Here is a 21116-nt window from a genome sequence, read left to right on the forward strand (position 1 = left end):
TTGTCCTCCTGCCAACACCGACTCTGACCAACCAGAGTGATAGGAGTAGAACCACTGCATAACGGTGCCTCCCACTCCCAACTCCCTTAGTTGTCGCAGAAGGATACCATGGTCAATGGTATCAAAAGATAGAGAGTGACCTCTATCTTGGGCTCACCAGAGATCATCCCACCACACAATTTCACTTCCATGCATGCTCAGGGTGACATTATAAACCAAAACACAGCTTTGGAGCTTCTCAACTGTGCTTTGGACGAAGAATAAAGATTGGCATTAATGCAGGGGGGAGCGGGAGGCGCTTTCTTGATGTGAACAAGCCATCTAAACCCGGATAAAATCGCAGAAAATTACATTATTACTGGGCTCCTACCAGTGCATAACATTGGACCACACCAGTAGGAATCATAGAATCATAGAATTGGAAGGGACCTCGAGGTCATCGGGTCCAACCCCCTGCTCAATGCAGGATACATTAAACCATCCCAGAAAGATGACTGTCCAGTCTCTGTATGAAGACCGCCAGTGAAGGCGAGCACACCACCTCCTGTGGCAAACAGTTCCACTGGTTTATCACCCTTACTGTTATAAAGTTTTTTTTCTGATATCTAATCTAAACCTACTCCTTTGCAGTTTCATTCCATTGTTTCTAGTCCTTCCATGTGCTAAACCCACCACTGTTGTAAATACAGTGTTCCCTCGATTTTCGCGGGTTCGAACTTCGCGAATAGCCTATACCACGGTTTTTCAAAAAATATTAATTAAAAAATACTTTGCGGTTTTTTTCCTATACCACGGTTTTTCCCACCCAATGACGTCATATGTCATCACCAAGCTAATAATTTTTGCAAATAAATAACAAAAAAAATAATTATTGTTAATAAATAATTATATTTATAAATATCAGGATCACTAAGTGTCTTATTCAATGGTGAGTACCAGTAATAATGGTGAGTAAATGGTTGTTAAGGGAATGGGAAATGGTAATTTGGGGGTTTAAAGTGTTAAGGGATGGCTTGTGATACTGTCCATAGCCAAAAATGGTGTATTTACTTCTGTATCTCTACTTCGCGGAAATTCAACTTTCGCGGGCGGTCTCGGAACGCATCTCCTGCGGAAATCGAGGGAACACTGTATATGTAAACACGATCCTTGCTTGTGTTTTGCCATTGGACAACACCAATGTATTTATAAAGAAGAACGCATTTACTACTAACTGAAGAGAGGCTTACATTAATGATTGAGTAGAGGGGAGGGGGATTTCGAGTCCATACAGGGATTTATGAACCAGAGAAACCAAACACAAGCTCTGAACCTTAAACTTTACGGTGACAATTGAGATTAATAAGAGAAATAGGCTCGACTGAGGTTTATTCTGCAGTGAAGCATTTATTGCAACAATCATGCAGGTGTATACTATGGGTGCAGTAATAACCTGTGAGCATAGGAGATCAAAAGATTGGCATTTTTAAGCAGGAAATTACTTTTTGCATAAGGATTATTTACAGTGGGGCCATGTTATGAGGTGAAGGAAACTTATTAATAAAAACCTCATGCCTTGCATTAGTGCATTTGCCATGGACTGGACATCTTTCAGATCAAACTAAAACAAGATCATTGTGGCATGATCATTTTCTCTAAGAAGAGGACTAAACGACATACCCGCCAAATCCTTTGGCATTGGGCGGCATAGAAGTTGAATGAATGAATGAATGAATGAATGAATGAATGAATGAATGAATGAATGAATGAATGAATCTGGGCAGTACCACCTGTGAACATTACTGTTACCTGACCTGGAAATATCCTAAGCTGCAAACCAAATCCACTTTCCAGAACAGCTAATGGAACCTCTATGTTGCATGGATTGAACCTCAATTTATTGCCTCACAATACGCAATCCAGCATTGTTCCCAGTGATAAATCCCTTAATAAAGAGTACTTTGTTCTGGATGAGGAATTCTCTGGCAGCAGAAAACAGGAAACAGGAAATTGGGTGTTTACTCATATTCTTTCTGAGCAACACAATCTCTTATCCACAATTTTCTATTGCCACCTGTCCTGGAGTGCCGTACTGTTTACTTTTTTCTGTTGATCTAGGAAGATGATGTAAACAGAGCAGAAGTCTGTTACAAACCTGGTGGATAACAATCCCAGAGCCAGGTTTTTTTAAACCAAGCATGAAATCTCTATTTTGGCTTGCTTTGTTTTTGGGGAACACGTATTGTATCAGGGTTCATAGTGCGTTAAAACTTACTGTCATTAGCAAGCAAGATGGCTCTGCTTACTAATATTTCTAAGGATTCCCAGAGCAATAGGCTGGAGCGATGAGAAGGCTCGAGATGCAAGAGGCTTTGGAGAATGGACAGCAATTGAACGGAGACTGGGGAGCTACTCACCTGAAACAGAAAATGAAACTTTGAAGCTATTATCTCTTTATATATTACAATACTGATATTACTGTAAGGATGCTACTTTAGTATTACAATCTGAGCTACCAAAAAACACAGAGCTTCAAGAGCGTTCTGTGACCTCATGCTGGTAACTGGACCAGCATTTCTTTGGACAGTGCTGGCTCAATGGCCGTGAAATGGAGATGAGCACCAACCCTTAAAGCTGGCAACAAATAGTGGAGTAAAATCTGCAGGGACTCTTTTACCTTTCACTATCTATCTCTACCTCCATCTCTACCTCCATCTATCTCACTTATATCTATATCATCTATATCTGTTTGTCTAGCTATAATACCTTTTAAGGACATACTTTATATTCTAATTTATTATAAAGAGTCACGGTGGCGCAATGGTTTGAATTCAGTACTGCAAGCTACTTCTGCTGCCTGCCGGCTGCCTACAATTTGACAGTTCGAATCTCACCAGGCTCAAGGTTGATTCAGCCTTCCATCCTTCTGAGGTTGGTAAAATGAAGACCTGATTGTTGGGGGCAATATGCTGACTCTGTAAATCACTTAGAGCTGACTGTAAAGCACTGTGAAGCAGTATATAGGTTTAAATGCTATTGCTATTTATAAACTGTTTTGTATTTACATTTAATGTGCCTTTATGTATTATTTATGTATTATTTATGTTGTGAGTCACCCCGAATCCTTGGAGAAGGGTGGCCTAGAAATTGAACAAAATAATAAATAATAATAATAACAATTTGTTATAGATAGATTTTATGTCTATATGTGTGTGTGTATGTGGATGTAATAACTAATCACGTTTCTCAATTGTAGAATCTCAGGATGCAAATTCAGTGAGTATGTATTCAAGGGCAATGCTTATACTAGAACAGATAACAATTACAAATAATGTATAAAAGACACTTGGGGAAAAATGCAACTTTACTTCTACAAACTAGTGAAATGATGCGCTGCAACTGTGCAGTGCATTTAAGCATCATGTTTATGCATCATGATTAAGCAGCAGATTTGCATGGAGAATCCAATAGATTATATTAAAGCAAGGCCAATCTTGCCCCAAAATTTAGATGAATATTTCTCAAAAGAAAAACATCAAAGTTGGGTGATGAAAAGGGTGGGATAAAAGCTGTTTAAAAAATTCAGGAGGAGTCTCTTTCCTCCTGAGCTCAAGACACTCCTCATCATACTAATTGGTTCTGAGTCATTCAATTGATTTCTATAGCTGAAAGTAGGTTCAGAAGTGGGTGTTCTCAGAACAAGTATAAGAAGGCAATTGTATGCCATTCTGTGCATTTAACTGGTTGTGCGGCTGATTTATATTTTATTCCCTAACTTTCTATATGTAATATTTATATAGTTTTAAATCAGTACTTAGGAATGCTGAATTCTATGGAACAACAAGGAGATACAGAAGCGAAGAGGAATTATATGTTGCATTAAAAAGAAAATATTACTCACTTTATTGAACAGAGATGAGAAAACATCTTGATGACTGTTCATGTCAATGCCATCGCATAGTCTCAGTAACTCTTCATCATCTTCAGTCTTAGCCTCCTCAAATGTCTCACACTGGATAAGCAAGTCCTCGTCTTCTATGTCTCTATAGAAAGCCCACAACAATAAATATTCACAATTCATCAATCAAAATATTTTTAAAAAACTTTAAAACTACATCAGTTAATATCCCCACAGCAAAAGCTAATATTCCCAGCTTGAATCTATATACAGTGATACCACGTCTTATGAGCTTAATTAGTTCCGGAACGAGGTTCTTAAGGTGAAAAGTTTGTATGACGAAACAATGTTTCCCATAGGAATCAATGGAAAAGCGATTAATGCGTGCAAGCCCAAAATTCACCCCTTTTGCCAGCCGAAGCGCCCCTTTTTGCACTGCTGGGATTCCTCTGAGGCTCCCCACCATGGGAAACCCCACCTCCGGACTTCCGTGTTTTTTTGTGATGCTGCAGGGGAATCCCAGCATTGCAAAAACAAGCACTTCGCTGGCAACGGAAGTCCGGAGGTGGGGTTTCCCAGAGAGGGGAGCATCAGTGAAATCGCAGCATTGCAAAAACACTGAAGTCCTCGAAACCCAACTCCAGACTTCTGTGTTTTTACGATGCTGCGATTTCACTGACGCTCCCCTCGCTGGGAAACCCACCTCTGGACTTCCGTCCAGAGGTGGGGTTTCCCATGGAGGGGAGTCTCAGGGGAATCCCAGCAGCGCAAAAACAGGTGCTTTGCTGGCAATGGAAGTCCGGAGGCGGGGATTCCCAGCGGCGGCGGTGGGTTTGTAAGGTGAAAATAGTTTGTAAGAAGAGGCAAAAAAATCTTAAACCCCAGGTTTGTATCTCGAAAAGTTTGTATGACGAGGCGTTTGTAAGATGAGGTATCACTGTATCTGATTGATTTAAAAAAAACCCTCTAAGTTGATGAAATTCCAGGCTAAAGAAAAGTGGGAGTAAAATTATATCCTAAAACCAAACTTACACATAAGAAATACTGAACGATAGCTTGATTATTATCATATTTATAGACATATGTATTGTTTATGTATATGTTTGTATGTAAGTATGCATGGATATGTGAATGTATGCATGTATGTATTTTTCACATTTCTCCCTCAAAGAAGAATTTTGAGACATGGCAAACCGATGTGGCAATCATCAAAATGTAATCTAGATTAGCTAGCCTGGGCTGTCTAAGCTTCACTGGGAATAGAAATGACCACTGCAAAATAGCTTCAGGTAGATTCTAGAGAGACTGCTAAGACATGTCAAATCTTGAGCATAATGAATGCTTAGTTTTACAGATCCCAAGTTTAAAGAAACAATTTGAAAAAGTATATCTAGAATTTTTTTTAGCTAATGAAGGGTAAAGGAAGGTGATGGAGATAAATAAAACAGCAATTATTATTCAATCTGATGGATAAAAATCTTGCTGAACCAAAACAGATGATCAATGAAACTTTACTGTCTAAAGGAAATACTATTGGGATCAACTATATTTAAGCTCATGTCTGTTTTCTTCTACAGAAAGAAACTAGACACTAGAGATACAACAATAGACTCAAATGATTATTCTGACAAGGAAATGGCTCTCTCTTAATCAAGTAATGTATACAGTACAACATTGTGAAATAATTATTCTATTTCAAATATAATATAGTTACATATTCCAAAACATAATGAATCACTCACCGCAGTTTGCTTAAAATATCCAAGAACTGAAGACCTGGAAATAGAGAAGACGGAAAAAAAACAAAAAACCCATCAGTGTACAGCGTTATCTAATAAAAACAAACTAGCTTAGCATCAGTAACAGTCTGTCAGGTCATAGTGCTTAGATGGTTCCACTAGAGTAGGGATGTGTCAAACTGGTGGGTCATGGACCAGATGCATCACATGCAGCTCCGCGAAAGGGAAAAACATGGCAAAATGTCACGTGACAGCAACGTGACGCAGCAGGTTTTGACACCTGTACACTGTTGTGGTTAGCCCTGGCCCAGCTCCTGCCCCAAGGACTGTGGATGTGAGGGAGACATCCACATACTGCAGGCCTGTTTTGCTCCTGGTGGAATCTGCTGGTGAAGGCTTCTCTGACCAAGAAGACACGAGTGACAGGGAGGAGGAGAGTGTGGCAGACAGCTCAGAAGGAGATCAATTATCTAGCTCCTCCTTGGATTCTGAACAAGAGTTAATGATACAGCCACGCATGCGGAGAGCGATGCATAGGCAACAACAACTGAGAGATTATTATCAAAGAAAATGAGGCCACCTGTGGTTGGGTGGGGCTGTGGTAATTAGTGAGTGTGGGTTTGGCCATTGTGGAGGATTATCTGATCGTTGTGTTTCGTGACTGCTTTGCTGACTTTGACCTTTGTGTGCTGATTTTTCCCCGCTTTGAAACTAAACCAGAGCAAAGTGAGTTTCACTTTGTGAAAGAAGAAGGACTGTGAATTGCCTCACAGCTGCAAGCTAAGTATCACAGAACTGATAAGGGACTTGTACAAATTACCAGTTTGTTTGAAGACAAATGCTCTTTGCTATACAAAAAGAGTGCTTCATTTATTTGCATTTTCGGTATAAAGAACATTGTTTTGAATTTTCAAACGTGTGTGTCTCTGAAATTGTATCTGTGCATTTTCGAGAGGATTCTACCAGAGAGCTCGACAGCACATACACTAGAGGCTTGCTGATAGGCCAGGGGATTTTCTGACAAAGCTAATTTCATATGGAACATCTTACCAATGAACTCGTTCCGGAGCTGCATTCTCCCTCTCAGTTCTTCTGTTCCCAATATAACTGCATTGATGGCACTCAAGAGCGTTATCATGTAGGGCACATTATCTGTGACCGAGAGCTCATTCATAATGACACTGAACCGATACTGTTGGTTTTTCACAGTCTGTGGCAAAGAAGGCAAATAAAATACATGCTGGGTTGAATGCTAGATTTCGAAAACCAAGTTTGTTCAGCCTACCATTGTCATCTTGGTTTAGAAATGTTCTTCAGAGTTTTAAATAGAAAATTGAGAAATCTGGTTATGCCAGAAATCCAACTGATGAAGTTTCACAAGTTGAACTTGTTGGTCTTTCTCTGAAATTGTAGTTAATCTATATTAAGTAACCATAGCTTCTCCATCCCCGTGACGACAATGATTTTAATTATGAGAAAGTGGGCCATTGAAATGGACTGGCATTTCATAGTAGATTAAAAACAAAAGATTTTTGACGCAATTCATTATCCACTATATAATAAGTTAATGGGAGTCATTGACCTTGGTGTAGTCAACAGAGATAGCAGAAAGGATAGATCTGGGGAAATATACTTGAGTTTCTTATCAGGGAGCAAGGGTTTGTGTGTATATACTGTATGTTCTAACTCTGGGAGTTGAACTCCCAGAGTTCCTCAGCCAGAAAAGCTAGCTCAGGAATTCTGGGAGTTGAAGTCCACAAGTCTTAAAGTTGCCAAGGTTGGAGACCCCTGTTCTAAATAGAACCTAAAGTTGAGCTCAGCAATTTTTTCAAAGCACTTGGTTTATTTAGCTTTTTAAGGAATCTCCATCCCATCTCATTGTCTCTCTGTGTGTGTTTTTAAAGGCAGATGGGTACAAAACTCTAGTCTATAGATAGGCACATTTTTTTCTTTTCTAAAAGTATCTATGAAGTCCAGAGGCAGTGTGTTTTCATTTTAGGGGCAGGGAAGAATGATGTTGGAGAATGACATTTTTTTCCCCAGCATGTCAGTTTTTAAACAATTAAATTTTAGTAACCTCAAAGGAAATAAAAAAGTAGTCTGGCAGGCGTCAAGGAAGATTCCTGTTGTCTTAAATACCAGATGATCTCATTCTGCTCTGCCAGTTCAGAAGAGACTTAATGCTTGTGACTTTCTGGATGAGTACTAATGAGTTGGACTGAATGTTTTGACTTTGAAGAGTTACATTGTTCGATGCAGATTATGGTATTGGTTATACACCTGATTTTCTACTTGCCTTGTAATGGTCTAGAGCATCCAAAGCCAGTGCATGGCCATCAAATGAATAAATGCAGAGAGCAGCCAGAAGTTCAAACACTTGCTTTTTGACCATGATATTTGAAGTGTCCAGTGCTACAAAGACAAAAAAATAAGGACAATTATATTTCAAATTATTCTATGTACTTTATAGCAGTGTTTCCTAACCTTGGCCACTTGATAGCTTGAAAAAGATATTTTGTACTCAATTTTAAATTCAGGGAACCTAATCTAGAGTGATGCTCTAATTTGTGGAGGAAAGGGCCTTAATTCTTTTTCTCTGTCCCAATACAAATACCACTCATTTTAATGGCCCTCCTTTCCCCCTACATAGGATTGCAGCACTCCAATTTACAAGCTAATTCAACAACATATACTATACCTAAATCTTGTACTCCAATTTCCTATGTAACTTTTCCCCACTTCCTCAACTATGTAAGATAATGTACAAGGTATTTTCTGTGAGACATCTCTTTATATACAACCCTTTGTAGTGTGCCTAGCAATCGAGTTCTATTGATCTGAAGAAGGCCAGGGGGGGGGGGAGTTCATTTCTTTTTATAAGTTGCTTCCTGCAATTCTAAAATATTATTTTCCCTTGGTGTGTAATTTGAAGAGTGGAAGGAGAGAAAGGCAGCAGACCACTGGAGTGATGATTGCAGAATACAAGACAGGACAGGATATTCTTATGCACCCTTCAGCCATTTCACAGGTTCCCCACTGCTGAGCTGAAGAGCTATTATCCATCCTATCTTGAGTCAGCAGAAAACTACATTGACATGACATTTCCTGCCCTGCTCCCACTTTTACTGTCTTTGTTTCAAGTCACAGCACTCATCTGATTTCCCTAGAAAGGATGGCAAAGCCTACAGATTTTTCAATGTCATGATTGCTAGTTTATTCAGTTACCTCCACTAAACTTCTGGGCTTCCTTAGGGATTTCTGAAGAGGTATAAAATCCAGTAATAACGAGCCCCAACTATGAAATCATAAAAAAATAAAATCATAAATGATCTGAGGGAGAGAGGGAAGGAGGGAGGGAGGAAGAGAGGAATGGAGAGAGAGATAGAGAGAGAGAGATAGAGAGAGAGTGAGAAAGAGGGAGAGAGAAAGAGAGAGACAGAGAGAAAGAGAAAGAGAAAGAAAGAGGGAGAGAGCAAGAGAGAGAGAGAGGAGAGAGCAAGAGAGTGAGAGAGCGAGAGAGAAAGAGAAAGAGGGAGAGAGCAAGAGAGAGAGGAGAGAAAAAGAGAGTGAGAGCAAGAGAGAGAGAGAGAAAGAGAGAAAGAGAGAGTGTGTGAGAGAGAGGAGAGAGCAAGAGACAGAGAGAGAAAGAGCAAGAGAGCAAGAGAGGAGAGAGCGAGAGTGAGAGAGAGAGAAAGAAAGAGAGAGTGAGAGAGAGTAGAGAGCAAGAGAGAGAGAGGAGAGAGCAAGAGAGTGAGAGAGAAAGAGAGTGAGTGAGAGAGGGGAGAGAACAAGAGAGCAAGAGAGAGAGAGCAAGAGAAAGAGAGAGAGAGCAAGAGAAAGAGAGGAGAGAGAAAGAGAGAGAGAGAGAAAGAGAGAGAGAGAGAGAGGAGAGAGCAAGAGAGCAAGAGAGAGAGAGAGAGAGAGAGAGAGCAAGAGAGAGAGAGAGAGAGAGACAGACAGACAGACAGAGAGAGACAGAGAAAGACAGAGACACTCACCTTGGGAGAGTTTCCTGACATAACCTTCATTGCTCACGATATATTCAATGCCTTTCTGAGAATTCATTACTGCTCGCACACAGCTGATGCATGTCAGCTGCAGGAGGGCATCTGAGATCCTAGAGACCCCTCTCCCCGACAGTCTGTCTAAGGCTTCTAACAGAAGATCCAGTCCACAGAGTTCCAAAAATTGGACCATCCAGCTATCATCACTACTTTCCAGCCGTTTCTTGAGCCCTGAGTAATTCACCACCGAAGGGATCTGTAAGAGACGAATGCAGAGCTCTGGCTCTGCGTTTTCCAGATTGGCTTCTGTTTGATCTGAATCCTGGGACCCCAGCTTTTCTTTCAAGACGCTCCATTTCTTGTGCGCATTCTCTTTCTTGGTAGACATTTTGGCAGGTTGCTCCTAAAGGAGGAAGAGGAAAAACAGACATCAGGATTTCATTTGATGTTATTATATTTGTCTTCCCTGCAAATTACTGTCCAAGTCATGAGACAGATAAAGCTTTTAACTGCCCTTACTGGGAAGCTTCACTCTTCCAGAGGGTATAATCAAGCATACAAATCTAATAAATAATAATAAAAAATAATATATCATCTCAGATCTTTTCTCCTCTTTTCCACAATTTGTGCTACCAACACACATCATTAGAACATAAGCAACCCCCTGATGCATCATCAGACCCTTGATGCATCAGACCCTGGTCCAACAGTGTCTTCTCACAGTGGCCAAGAAACTGCACAAGGAAACTCACTAATGTCCCAGGAGGATGGCCTTTAGAGACTGTCACATTGCCATCAAGAGCCACTGAATCCGATGACTTCCATGAATTTATTTAATCCTCTTTTTTGAAGCTGGCAAGCAGGAGCTAGCACCACATCTCATAGTAATGTGTTCCTGAGTTTAAGTACATGTTAGATAAAATTTAATCAAATCACATCCTTTTTCGTTTGTATCTTCAGCTTCATCCTCAGGAGAACCCCATGTGTGCATTCTGAAGTCTCATTAGAAGTTTGTTGAAACTACACTAATGATTGGATTATAAAAGGTATTCCCTAAAATTCTCAATGAACCGATTGGAAACTGCTCCTTTCTTTATCTCATGAATATCCAATTCCACGAACTTTCAAGAGCCTTTACACTGAAGCTCTGAACAAGCAGGAATTGGCTTAGAAGAGGCTTAAAGTTTCTTCCAACCCTTATATTTCAAGATGGTGTGTTTCTATGATGCTTTAGAGCAGGGCTGTCAAACTCAAGGCCCATAGGCTGGATCTGGATGCTTAAGATCCGGTTCATGGGGCTGGCCTGGAAATATCAAAGCATCAGCTCGTGCTTACATTGCTGGCAAAAATGGGCCATGGGGGGCTTCGTGTGCACCCTGCAGCCCATTTTCAGCTGGCAGGCTGCGGAGGAGTCGTGCATGACTCTCCTATGCCCCATGTGGTTTGGCAGGGTGCTACAGGAGGAGGCTGTCCCTGGCTGGCCTGCGGAAAACTACAATACTGATCTCCCTTGAAGAAATCCAGTTTGACAGCCCTGCTATAAAAGCAGGATGATGCTGTGGTTAAAACCTAGGGCTGTGATGGTGCACACGTATGGCACAGGTGCCAGAGATGGCATGCAGAGCCCTCCCTGTAGGCACATGCGCCATCACCAGCTGCACTTTTGGTTTTTGGCACACGCATGTGTGCCAGCCAGCTGGTCTTTTCATGCGCCGGAGTACCAGAAACCCAAAGACAGCTGGCTGCTGCATGGATGCGCACCAGCCAGTTGATCTTTGGGTTTTTAGCACTCTGGTGCATGTGCATTCAGATTTGGGCATGAAAATGGTCGCCATCACTGGCTACGGTCAATTCTCTTAAAATGGGTAGAAGACTTTCTTGGATCAAGGTCACCTCCTGATCGCTACATAGTTCATAAATTTTCCTTGGCAACAATAGTTATTCTCAGTCAAATCTCATCACTGAGATTTCTTGGTGGCCAATCATCATAATACTAATCAGCTCATTAATTAATTAATTAATTTATCCTGAGATAACACAAGAGATTAATTAAAAATCTGCACATGTACAGTTGCCGGCCATGTACAGAACAGGAATATCCTTTGCTATCTATCTATCCAGGTATTATCTCATCTCTTTTAAACAGTAAACATTTAGAATTCTATATATACATATCTAATGAGCTGGGGTGGCGCACCAGGTAGAGTGCTGTACTGTAGGCCGCTGAAGCTGACTTGTAGATCTGAAGGTCAGCAGTTCAAATCTCATCACCGGATCAAGGTTGACTCAGCCTTCCATCCTTCCGAGGGGGGTAAAATGAGGACCCGGATTGTGGGGGCAATAGCCTAGCTCTATTTAAAAAGTACTACTGCTAACATGTTGTAAGCTGCCCTGAGTCTAAGGAGAAGGGTGGCATAAAAATCAAATAAATAAATAAAAAAATAATAAATAAATAATGCAAATATTAGAAACACACACACACACACACATATTTATAATACCCTTAAAACTATCATACTTTAATCTATTTTGTTTGTATAAATGAAGCTCATGTTTCATTTTACTTGCCTATATGAAGCCTATGTCCATAGGCAATCCACTCATGGGTGGCAAGTGCAGTAATTTCTTCAATCCACTGAACGAAAAGAGACACCCACTTAACTTTCCAATGCTGAAGTATCAGTCTTTTGGGTACGCAAAAGTCTAGTTGCCAAATTCCATGTACTTGGTATATATAGTTCAAGAGAATATTATCCTATGAAAATTTCGTATTTATATACAATCGTATTTATATAAGCCACTATTTCCTCCCAAAATATAGTAAGTATACGACATTATAAAAATAAGGGTTTAAAAGAAACATTATCCTTATTATATCTCCATGAATTGTAACTGTTAACTGTTAAAATAATTCATCATGCTATATTTCTTTGTCCTTGTTGTACTTCTTTCCCTTGATTAAAAAGCAATTAAAATTAACCTCAAATTATATAATCTCATCCATAATTTTGTTCCAGTAATAAGACACAAAGATTGCAATAACAAAATTAACAAATTATTTCTTAAATTGATTTGCTGCACATCTCGCTATGAGGCGACAATAAAAACAAGGACATTTCTCTTCCTCCAAAATTATTTCAAGGTATGTTGTATAATATAATGAGAAGATGTACAGATAGTCCTTGATTTATGACTGGTTGCTTTAGTTAACATTACAATGGATCTTCCCAGAGCTACTTATGACCAGGTTTTGATATTCTAACTGATGTGACCCACAGTCACATCACCACATTTTGGACTTCACAATTGGCTGTTTGCAGTGTCCCACAGTCACATTACCATGATTTATGGATGGGGCTTTTTTGGTCAGAAACATCTGGTAAACTTCTGATTTCTGGCAAAAAAAAATGGTCATGGGTACAATGAATTTGGTAAATGACCATCACATTCACTAAGCAACCATTGCAAAAAAACCCTAGTACAACTAGTCACAGTCACATGATGACCCACTTAATAACTAGGTTCAATTATAGTCCCAAATTGAAGATTAACTATAATGTAATTCTGGGGCATACATGGTGTTTACATCCATGTTAAACACTTTAATCTCAGATGTGGTAGGAGAAAAGGGAAAAAACCATGCCTATTTTCTTGAAACAGAAAACCCAATTCACTTTTGACTTTAGAGAACCCTGCTGTATTTCCTTAAGCTTGTTAACTTTTCTCCAGCCCTTCCTACTGCTTTTCAGCTGAGTTGCATTTGTTCCCTGCCAGGGGAATAATTCACATCTCCTTTAAAAGTTCTCAGAAAAAGTAGCTGAGTTTTCCATCCTACATATACTTTCTACACCATAACATTTGCTCATGCTCTCAGCAACAATCTTTGCAGGATCTGACCTAATTTTTCAAAAGGAACACTTCAGCTGCCTTTCCTGAAACCTAGAACAAAGTTCTGTTTATGCTGGGAAGGCCTTTCCTACCAGAAATATATCACCAGAAAGGAATGTATGGTAGGTCGAATGAACTGTAACAAAAAAAAACCCCTTCCTGACAAATTAAAAAGCTATCTGCGGGTGGAGAAATAAATATTCCAAATGTGGTATCCTAATTCTTAATGTTAATACAAGGGAGTGTTTTTCTTTACTTTAAATAGCTGTGGTGATATTTATTCCCAAGACAATTAAAAGAGGCTCCTCTCCCAAATGACATGGTACATTATATACATAACAAAAAGAAGCGAAGACTTATGTAGACAGCCTTGCCTTCTGGATAAGAACGTGGTTTGCTATTACTACTTTCTTCCCTGTTATTTTTTAAACTTTCCAACTAAGTCCACAAATTAAATTTTCCTGGTTGCTTCCCCATTGAATTGCTAACTAGGTTTGAGTTTGCTTAGCACTTTGAGATCAACCAATGTCCGCCAGATACTGTCATCTGTTGGAGCACATAGGGGAATAGCAGTTTGATCATGGATCAAGTGGCAACACCATTAAATTAAGCAGCAAATTCAAAATAATTTCTTTCACCAGTATTTTAAATTACTATATTATGGTGACTGACATTTGTGTGACTACTATCTCCCTTGGTCTTTGCGTGCCCCTCCAATATCTAACGTGTTTAGGGTCCCTTCCATTAAGCAATACTACCTTGTTGTATCCAAGAGTTGTGTTCGTGGCAAGGTAACAGCATCCCTGCAGAGATCTGGATGGCCCTGACCCAGTTACTTTTTCAATAAAGTATTAAAGACCAGGTTGTTCCCTGAGGCATTTGGGCTGGGAGGTGAAGCAGGTTCTACAGGTTAATATTGTTTTCTTATGTGCTGGGATTGTTGTTGTGCTTGCAGACATTAAGGCTTGGATAGTTTCCTTTGTTGAAATTGTTTTTAACTCTACACACCTCCCAGAGTAATTGCTATAAGATAGATGGCCATATAACATGTTTAAATAGAAAAAAATAAATAGCATTTTGAGTCACTCTTTCATTGCAATTCACCTCAGAAGTTGGTGTATGTGTGGGAAATGGAGGCAATACTATTGACACCACCTTGAGCTCCTGAAGAAAAAGCAAGATATAAATCTAAGTACGAAATAAATAAAATGTCTCTATTTGCCATTTGCTATTGTTCTATTTTTTATTATATATTTACACTACCAAACTTTTCAATCATTATTAATTATATACCAATAAGAAGAGTACAGACACTTTTGAACTTTGGGGTTTGAAAAAACTCTTAAAAATACTGTGGACATTAAAAAAAAAACCACCCCCAGATGGATCATCAAACAAATTAACCAGAGTTCTCACTCAAGCACAAATAACAGACTTTAGTTACAGTATATAAAGCTCTCTGGATAAGGCTTTGATGCTGGGAAAAGTGGAATAAAAGAGAAGTGAAAAATTAGCAACAAAATGGATGGATTCAGTTACAGTGTTACACTAGGAAGATACTGTATGAAAAGCAGGTTAGGGGCATTATCATAGAGAAACTCCAACCATATGGCCACTAACAGTCAACACTGACTTGATGTCACATCAATTAATCAAATCAATCATATATTATATTAAATAAGTATTTAATATAATATAATCCAACTTTTAAAATCCAGACAGCAGTAAAAAGATGTCACAATTTTTTGACATGATCTAGTGGTAGTCTAGATTTTTATAAAAGGGTAGATAATTTCAAATTATGGCAGAGGATCAACCAGGAGGACATAACCATTTTGGAGGTAATCACTATTTGAAAAAAAACTGATGAAAATTTGCAAGGTTTTATAGGAGTTCCATCAAAACTCACTCTAGACTTTGCTCGCTGCTTTGTCTGGGCAAGAAAACTATGGGTGTTCCCAGGCAAAGCAACAGTGAATTTCCAACTTTGCCTGGGCAAGTTCTGGTAGGTGGCATAGTTCCCTCTAAGCTGAGCAGTGAGCAATCGCTCACTTAAAAATCATCATCAACTCAAGAGTTTTCCAAACCTGCCCAGAAGCCGAGAGGGAAAGAGTGAGAGGGAAGGAGAGAGAGAGGAAGAGAGAGAAACAGATAGAAAAGAGAGGAAGGAAAAGAGAAAGAAAAAGAATGGGACTAAGGAAGAGAGAAAGAAAATCAAAATCTAGTTTGAAACTAGCTCAACTATTTAAGTGGCATTTTGATATTGATAGAATTGCCATATTATGAGCTCACTGTTATAGACACACAGAACAGTATTTTATTTTGAAATTCTCTGAGGCAAAACAGGGTGGGTTTTTTATTTGTTTGTTTGTTTGTTTGTTTGTTTATTTATTTATTATTTCTGTGCCGCCCAGTCCCGAAGGGACTGCCGCTCAGACACTATACTTTTCCGCCCACCCCCCCAAAAAATTAGAGGGAACACTGGTAGGTGGCTGCAGAACTGTGAAAAAACCCCACATATGAACAGAGACCAACATTTAATAATTAAGTACTACATTATTTATTGCCCAATCCTGATCCCAACGAAATAATGTTTTATACATTACACACAACCTCATATATTATTTATGCAGTCACAGTACTGCAAAGCTGGAGAAATCCTCCCCTGAAGGATTGTGTAAAACTACTAATAAATAATAATACAGATAGACAAGAATGAGTGGGTAGAATTAATACCCTTAATCCTTCTCTGCCCATTGGTTTAGTAATTCCAATGTAAGTAATTTCTCCACAATTGAATTAAAGGTACAAAAGTAAAATGAACTGGAAAGATAGGGTTAAACCATCTTATATCATTTGCAAAGGAATTGAATCTGCTGAGTAAAGGATGAAAATACCCCTTTACAGTTGATTTTCCCATGGCATGATTGGTGCAAACACATATACCTTGATATCAGTACATGGAGAGCTCAAATTCCTTGAAATAAAGCTAAAGGACAAGCAGTAATATTCAGGCAAATCCATTTACATTTATAACATATGCCTCAAAGTTACTCATTTATAAAGCAGAATACAATCCTGCCATTCTTCTGTGTTGAAATATTACATCTTTCCAGCTATCAATATTGCAAACCAGTTAATTTTTACTTTGGTCAAAATTGGTCCAATTCTCTGGCAATTCCATCTAAAATATTGCTTTGTCTTCTTAGTACTGCAGTGACTGTCATATCCCTTGTAAGAAGCATAATGCTCAATTTTGTAAGTAACACAGTTAAGGAAGAAAACACGAGGAAAGTGGGTAGGAAGAGAGAAATTTGAAGATTTCCAACATGGCTTTGCATTTCCAGCTTGCAAGCAAGTTGTTTCTGGAACAAAGGGTCACAGGGCATATTTAGAGATTTGTGATCATAGGAATTGTCTGAGGATCCTCTGAGAACCAATTCCCTTAAAGTAAGTCCCACTGAGATGAATGCAATTTACTTCTGAGTAGACAAACCACATATTCTATACTGAAATTTCTGTGGAAGTTTTGTATTTCCCTAACCAATATATCACACATCATGCTAAACTACTGAATTTTTTCTGTTGGGGTTTCACAGGATGTGAATCCAACTACTGTGTCATGTAAACTATGATTTGTAAGAGACCATAAATGGTCTTTAATGGTGCATTATGGATTGTAATCCCAAAAGGAGGCAGGATGAACTAGTTCTAGTTTTATGCAATTGAGCTTTTATTCAGTGATTTGTTAAACAAGCTGTGCCTTAGGACAGGTTTTAATTCAGAATGTGTGTTTGTATTTGTAAAAATATAATTATTACTTATATGTCCAGAGCCTAAAGAGGACATGCTAACTAAGGATTAGTTCTGAAAATAGGTAAGCAAAATTACTTCTCCTTTTCTGGCCTTCATTCTTAACTTTCTGGAAGCTTCAATTAACTATTTAAAAACATAAAAGCTTTCTAAAAATACACGATAGGGCAGTGATGGCGAACCTATGGCATGCATGCCACAGGTGGCACATGGAGCCATATTTGCCGGTATGCAAGCTGTTGCTCTACTCAGTTCCAGCATGCATGTGCGCGCCAGCCAGCTGATTTTTTATTTGTACAGATGCTCTGGGAAGGCATTTTTGGCTTCCGGAGATCATCTGGGGGATGGGGGAGAGCATTTTTGCCCTCCTCAGGCTCCAGGGAAGCCTCTGGGGTTTACTTTAAGGCAGGGGTCCCCAAACTTGACAACTTTAAGACTTGTGGACTTCAACTCCCAGAATTCTCCAGCCACATAGCTAGCTGGAGAATTCTGGGAATTGAAGTCCACAAGTCTTAAAGTTGTCAAGTTTGAAGACCTCTGCTTTAAGGGAATTGGTCTTACAATTCCTATGATCGCAAATCTCTAAACATACCCTGTGACCAGTGCAGGGCAGCCATTCGCAGCCCTACTGGAATGCTCCGGTAGTGGGGGAGGCGTGAATATGTGCACCACAGTGCACGTGCCCTTCATCTTCATGCGCATGCGCAGAGGCTGAAGCGTACACACCAGTACAGAAGCAAGGAAATGTCAAGCAACTGGAAAGCAGTGCCTCCGCCACACAGCTGTGCTCGTCCACGCCACAGCAGGCATCTCTCACCGTGGCAATGGGATGACTCATTCGGCCGCTCCATTGCTGCAGCCTGAGATACCTGCTGCAGAGCAGGAGAGCACAGCCATGCAGCAGAGCTCGGGCCGCCTGCTGCTGTTGCTTTGCACAGCATTTTCGAACTGAGTGGAGGCACCATTGCAAGCGGGTGGTGGGTCTCGGTTCCTGCCTCCTTGGGATGCCCACTTGGAGAGGTGCAGTTGGCCACAAAGTCAGGGGCAATGGCTGTTTTGTGCATGGTTTGTGCGCGGATCAGGTGGGCTGGATTGTGGGATGTGGGCAAAAAGAAAAGCGAGGTGGGACTTTTCTCCTGCCCACTCCTCACTCCCACCCCCTGCCTTGTGCTAAGACTGAATTGGGGAAGGACCAGCAAACCATGCACACACCAGCCATCGCCCTGGACTTCGTGGCCAACCATGTCTCTCCATTGCCGAGCCAAGCAGCCAAGTGGGCATCCCAAGGAGGCAGGAACTGAGACTCATCGGCCGCTTGCAATGGCACCTCTCCTCGGCTCACAGGAGGCCAGCGAGAGCTGCAGACCTGGTCCTCGTCGTCCTCTCTGAGCTTGCCCCCCCACAGTTTTTACCTGGCTTGACAAAGCAGAAGGATCGCCCCCTCCCCGGCTATGACTGCACAGAATGTGGGGCAACCAAGCTGAGTGGGGCTGAGTGGGGGCATTTCTGGTGACATTTTGACAAGGTCCCACTCGTCATCTTCAGGCTGGTGCTTTTGGCTTTGTGGTAGGGCAAGCAAAGTGTGGTCTGAGCTGCCTTCCCTCTATAAATACTGGTGGATGGGTATGGAGTGTTGGCTCAGCTGCTGCAAGCTGTGTTGAAACTTCCTTGAAACTACAGTGGTATCTATACTTACGAATTTAATTTGTTCCATGACCAGAAAAGTTTGTAAGAAGAAGCAATTTTTCCCATAGGAATCAATGTAAAATCAAATAATGCGTGCAATTGGAGAAACCACAGGGAGGGTGGAGGCCCTGTTTCTTCCCAGGAGATTCCTAGAGTGGCCTCACGGAGGCTTCTTCCCGCCTTTTCTGGCCCTGTTTCTTCCCAAGAGATTCCTAGAGAGGCCTCACGGAGGCTTTTCCCTGCTTTTTGCAGTTACAGTTTCGGAAGGTCGGGTTTGTAAATGGAAAATGGTTCTTGAGAAGAGGCAAAAACATCTTGAACACCCAGTTCTTATCTAGAAAAGTTCATAAGTAGAGGTGTTGTTAAGTAGAGGTAGCACTGTATATATAATTGTTGGATTGAATTGTTTGCTGAAAAGTCAAAATAAAATGTAAAAATACCCAGTAACCTTTTTTTTGTTTCGTTATGGAATGATTTTGGTAACAGCCCAGTTGTTAAGCTATTCTATTGGCTGAAAGAAGGGAAAAATAGACAGCAGTGTTCCAAAATGGGTACAGTGAATAAGCTTTTTGTGAACATAGTGTCCAAAAAAAAGAAACACTAAACTGTTCAGGGCCAACAGACTTTGAGATGAATGGCTCTATCTATCAAACTTCCCAAGAAATTTTGAGGATTGCCCTTTTCTCATATTTCTCAAGATCCTTTCTAGATGCTCAAGAAATATTCTTGCTCTTGGCAAAAAAAAAGGAATTTATGGGGGGTGGGGGTGGGGGGGGAAAACAGCACCTTATTTCCCCTTAAGGCTGTAAAACACTTTATTGAGCAAACATATTTACACATTTTTCTCTTTTGACACACCCAGAACTATCGCAATGCAATAAAATGATATTAATACATTCCCATTTCCTGAGTGTCATAGGGTTTGAAAGTATATAGGTCCAATTTCCTTAGAAAAAGACACCTGGCCACAAACAGCTTATTCTATGTGTGCATGTACACATGCTTTCTATATTCTTTGTCACTTTTGATTCCAGCTGTCTCAAACACTAAAAGTGACTACTGTTAAATAGCCCCTGAATCTTAGTATGCTTCTTTATGAGATCACTCTAGGCTGTGATAGTGAACCTATGGCAAGCGTGCCACAGGTGTCACACAGAGCCATATCTGCCGGCACATGGGCTGTTGCCTTAGCTCATCTCCAGCATGAATGTGAATACTGGCCAGTTGGTTTTCGGCTCATGTGGAGGCTCTGCAAGGGCGATTTTGCCCTCCCCATGCTCCAGGGAGTCTGGGGAGAGTGAAAAACAGGACTACTGGGCCCACCAGAAGTCGGGAAATAGGGGAGTAGGATTGTACACAAATGCAATTAATGGCAGCAATGTCACACGAGCATGCGGAGGGTGGTGGGGAACTTGTTTGTTTGTTTATTTATTTACTTTTATTTGATTTGATTTGATTTGATATTTTATTTTATTTTATTTTATATTTTATTTTATATTTTATTTTATATTTTATTTTACTTTACTTTACTTTATTATTTTATTTTATATTATTTTATTTTATATTATTATATTATATTTTTTATTTTATTTTTTTATTTTATTTGTATGCTGCCCCTCTCCGTAGACTCAGGGCGGCTCACAGCAACAATAAAACAATGTACAACAAATATAATAATTTTAAAAACAGTAAAAAACCCATTATTAAAAGCAAACATACACACAAACATACCATGCTTGGGGGAACATTTAATTATGGATGTGAGCATGTGCACTTTCAGCACTTAAGAAAAAAACAGGTTCACCTGAGGCACCTGAGGAAAAAAAGGTCTGCCATTACTGCTCTGGGCTGAACAGTGAGACTTGATTCTGATTCCTGCAGAAAATCAGAAGGTAGTGCCAGACAGCAACCTTTGCTATTAAAGATTACTTACATTCCAGTTTGAAAATGTCTACAGTTATAACAGATAGTAAAGTAGTCAGGGTTTGTTACTGTTCCAAGTTTAAGAATCAAGATCCTTGCAATAACAAAGCCTGTGGTGATTATACGCTTTACGTATAATAAACAAACAAACAAACAAACAAATTATACAGAGAATTGGTGATGGCC

The 21116-nt window shown here is 39.9% G+C and overlaps 1 protein-coding gene across 7 annotated transcripts in view; it reads right to left on the reverse strand.

Annotated features, from left to right (window-relative positions):
• INF2 (inverted formin 2) overlaps nucleotides 1-21116 on the reverse strand; it is a 96913-nt gene that overhangs the window by 33078 nt on the left and 42719 nt on the right. For 5 of the 7 annotated variants that reach the window (XM_070751326.1, XM_070751336.1, XM_070751305.1 and 2 more), the window contains exons 2-7: nucleotides 9615-10023; nucleotides 7913-8028; nucleotides 6667-6826; nucleotides 5620-5653; nucleotides 3881-4022; nucleotides 2255-2396 (exon numbers count right to left, since the gene is read on the reverse strand). In XM_070751326.1, the coding sequence (XP_070607427.1) occupies nucleotides 2255-2396; nucleotides 3881-4022; nucleotides 5620-5653; nucleotides 6667-6826; nucleotides 7913-8028; nucleotides 9615-10008 (988 nt within the window). In that variant the 5' untranslated portion in view covers nucleotides 10009-10023. Of the gene's footprint in view, nucleotides 1-2254; nucleotides 2397-3880; nucleotides 4023-5615; nucleotides 5654-6666; nucleotides 6827-7912; nucleotides 8029-9614; nucleotides 10024-14266; nucleotides 14327-21116 lie in introns of those variants that run through there. The other 2 variants (XM_070751315.1, XM_070751363.1) reach the window with 2 other exon arrangements.

This window comes from Erythrolamprus reginae, chromosome 1, assembly GCF_031021105.1.
Source record: "Erythrolamprus reginae isolate rEryReg1 chromosome 1, rEryReg1.hap1, whole genome shotgun sequence".
NCBI classification, from domain to species: Eukaryota; Metazoa; Chordata; class Lepidosauria; order Squamata; family Dipsadidae; genus Erythrolamprus; species Erythrolamprus reginae.